Below are 687 nucleotides of genomic sequence, written 5' to 3' on the forward strand. Positions count from 1 at the left end.
GAAATACATGAACTATCAATTAGTAACTGCAAAAGAAACAAGGAACACACATGAACTTTTTCCTCATGGTGTTCCTGACAATCTGGCTATGAACTGACTACACACTATTAACCCAGCATATGTCTAACCCTGAGCTAGCTTGCTCTTCACTATCAAGTACACCAAAAATAGGTACATGATCTGGTGTCCTTAATACCTCATACAATATATGCCTCATCTTCTTGAAATAAACTATATTTGACAGCAGGGAATCTAGTTTTGAATCCTACCATTTATCTACATACCTGACTAATAGGATTTTGATCAAAATATTCTTCTACAAAGTATTCCAACAACTGTTAAAAGGAAATTAAAAGGAAGTATTATAAAAGGCAAAATAACAACAAAAAAGAACATTTCAATATTCTGTAGAATCTATTAAGTAGCACTTCTTTGAAGAAATACAAGGTGTTGGTGAGACAGTGTTTCACTGTGCACCCCTGGCTAACAGATCTCTGAGTCTGTTCTACAGAATTAGTTCTAGGACAGCCAGGATCACACAGAAACTCTGTCTGGAAAAAAACTAAATAAATAAGTTAGAATATTGTTAATCTAATCTGTTAAATTGAAAGCACAGATGCAAAAGTCAAAGGAAATGAAAACCACTTGGGGAGGCAGGGGATAACTAGACTCAAGAAAGCGGTTCTC

The 687-nt window shown here is 35.1% G+C and overlaps 1 protein-coding gene across 1 annotated transcript in view; it reads right to left on the reverse strand.

Moving 5' to 3' along the window:
- The window catches only part of Gtf2h2c (GTF2H2 family member C), a 28,053-nt gene that overhangs the window by 21,799 nt on the left and 5,567 nt on the right, over positions 1–687 (reverse strand). Inside the window, exon 6 of the mRNA XM_026788976.1 lies at positions 285–335. Coding sequence (XP_026644777.1) covers positions 285–335 — 51 coding nt within the window. The remainder of the gene's footprint in view (positions 1–284; positions 336–687) is intronic.

This window comes from Microtus ochrogaster, unplaced genomic scaffold (assembly GCF_000317375.1).
Source record: "Microtus ochrogaster isolate Prairie Vole_2 unplaced genomic scaffold, MicOch1.0 UNK11, whole genome shotgun sequence".
In the NCBI taxonomy this organism is placed as follows: Eukaryota; Metazoa; Chordata; class Mammalia; order Rodentia; family Cricetidae; genus Microtus; species Microtus ochrogaster.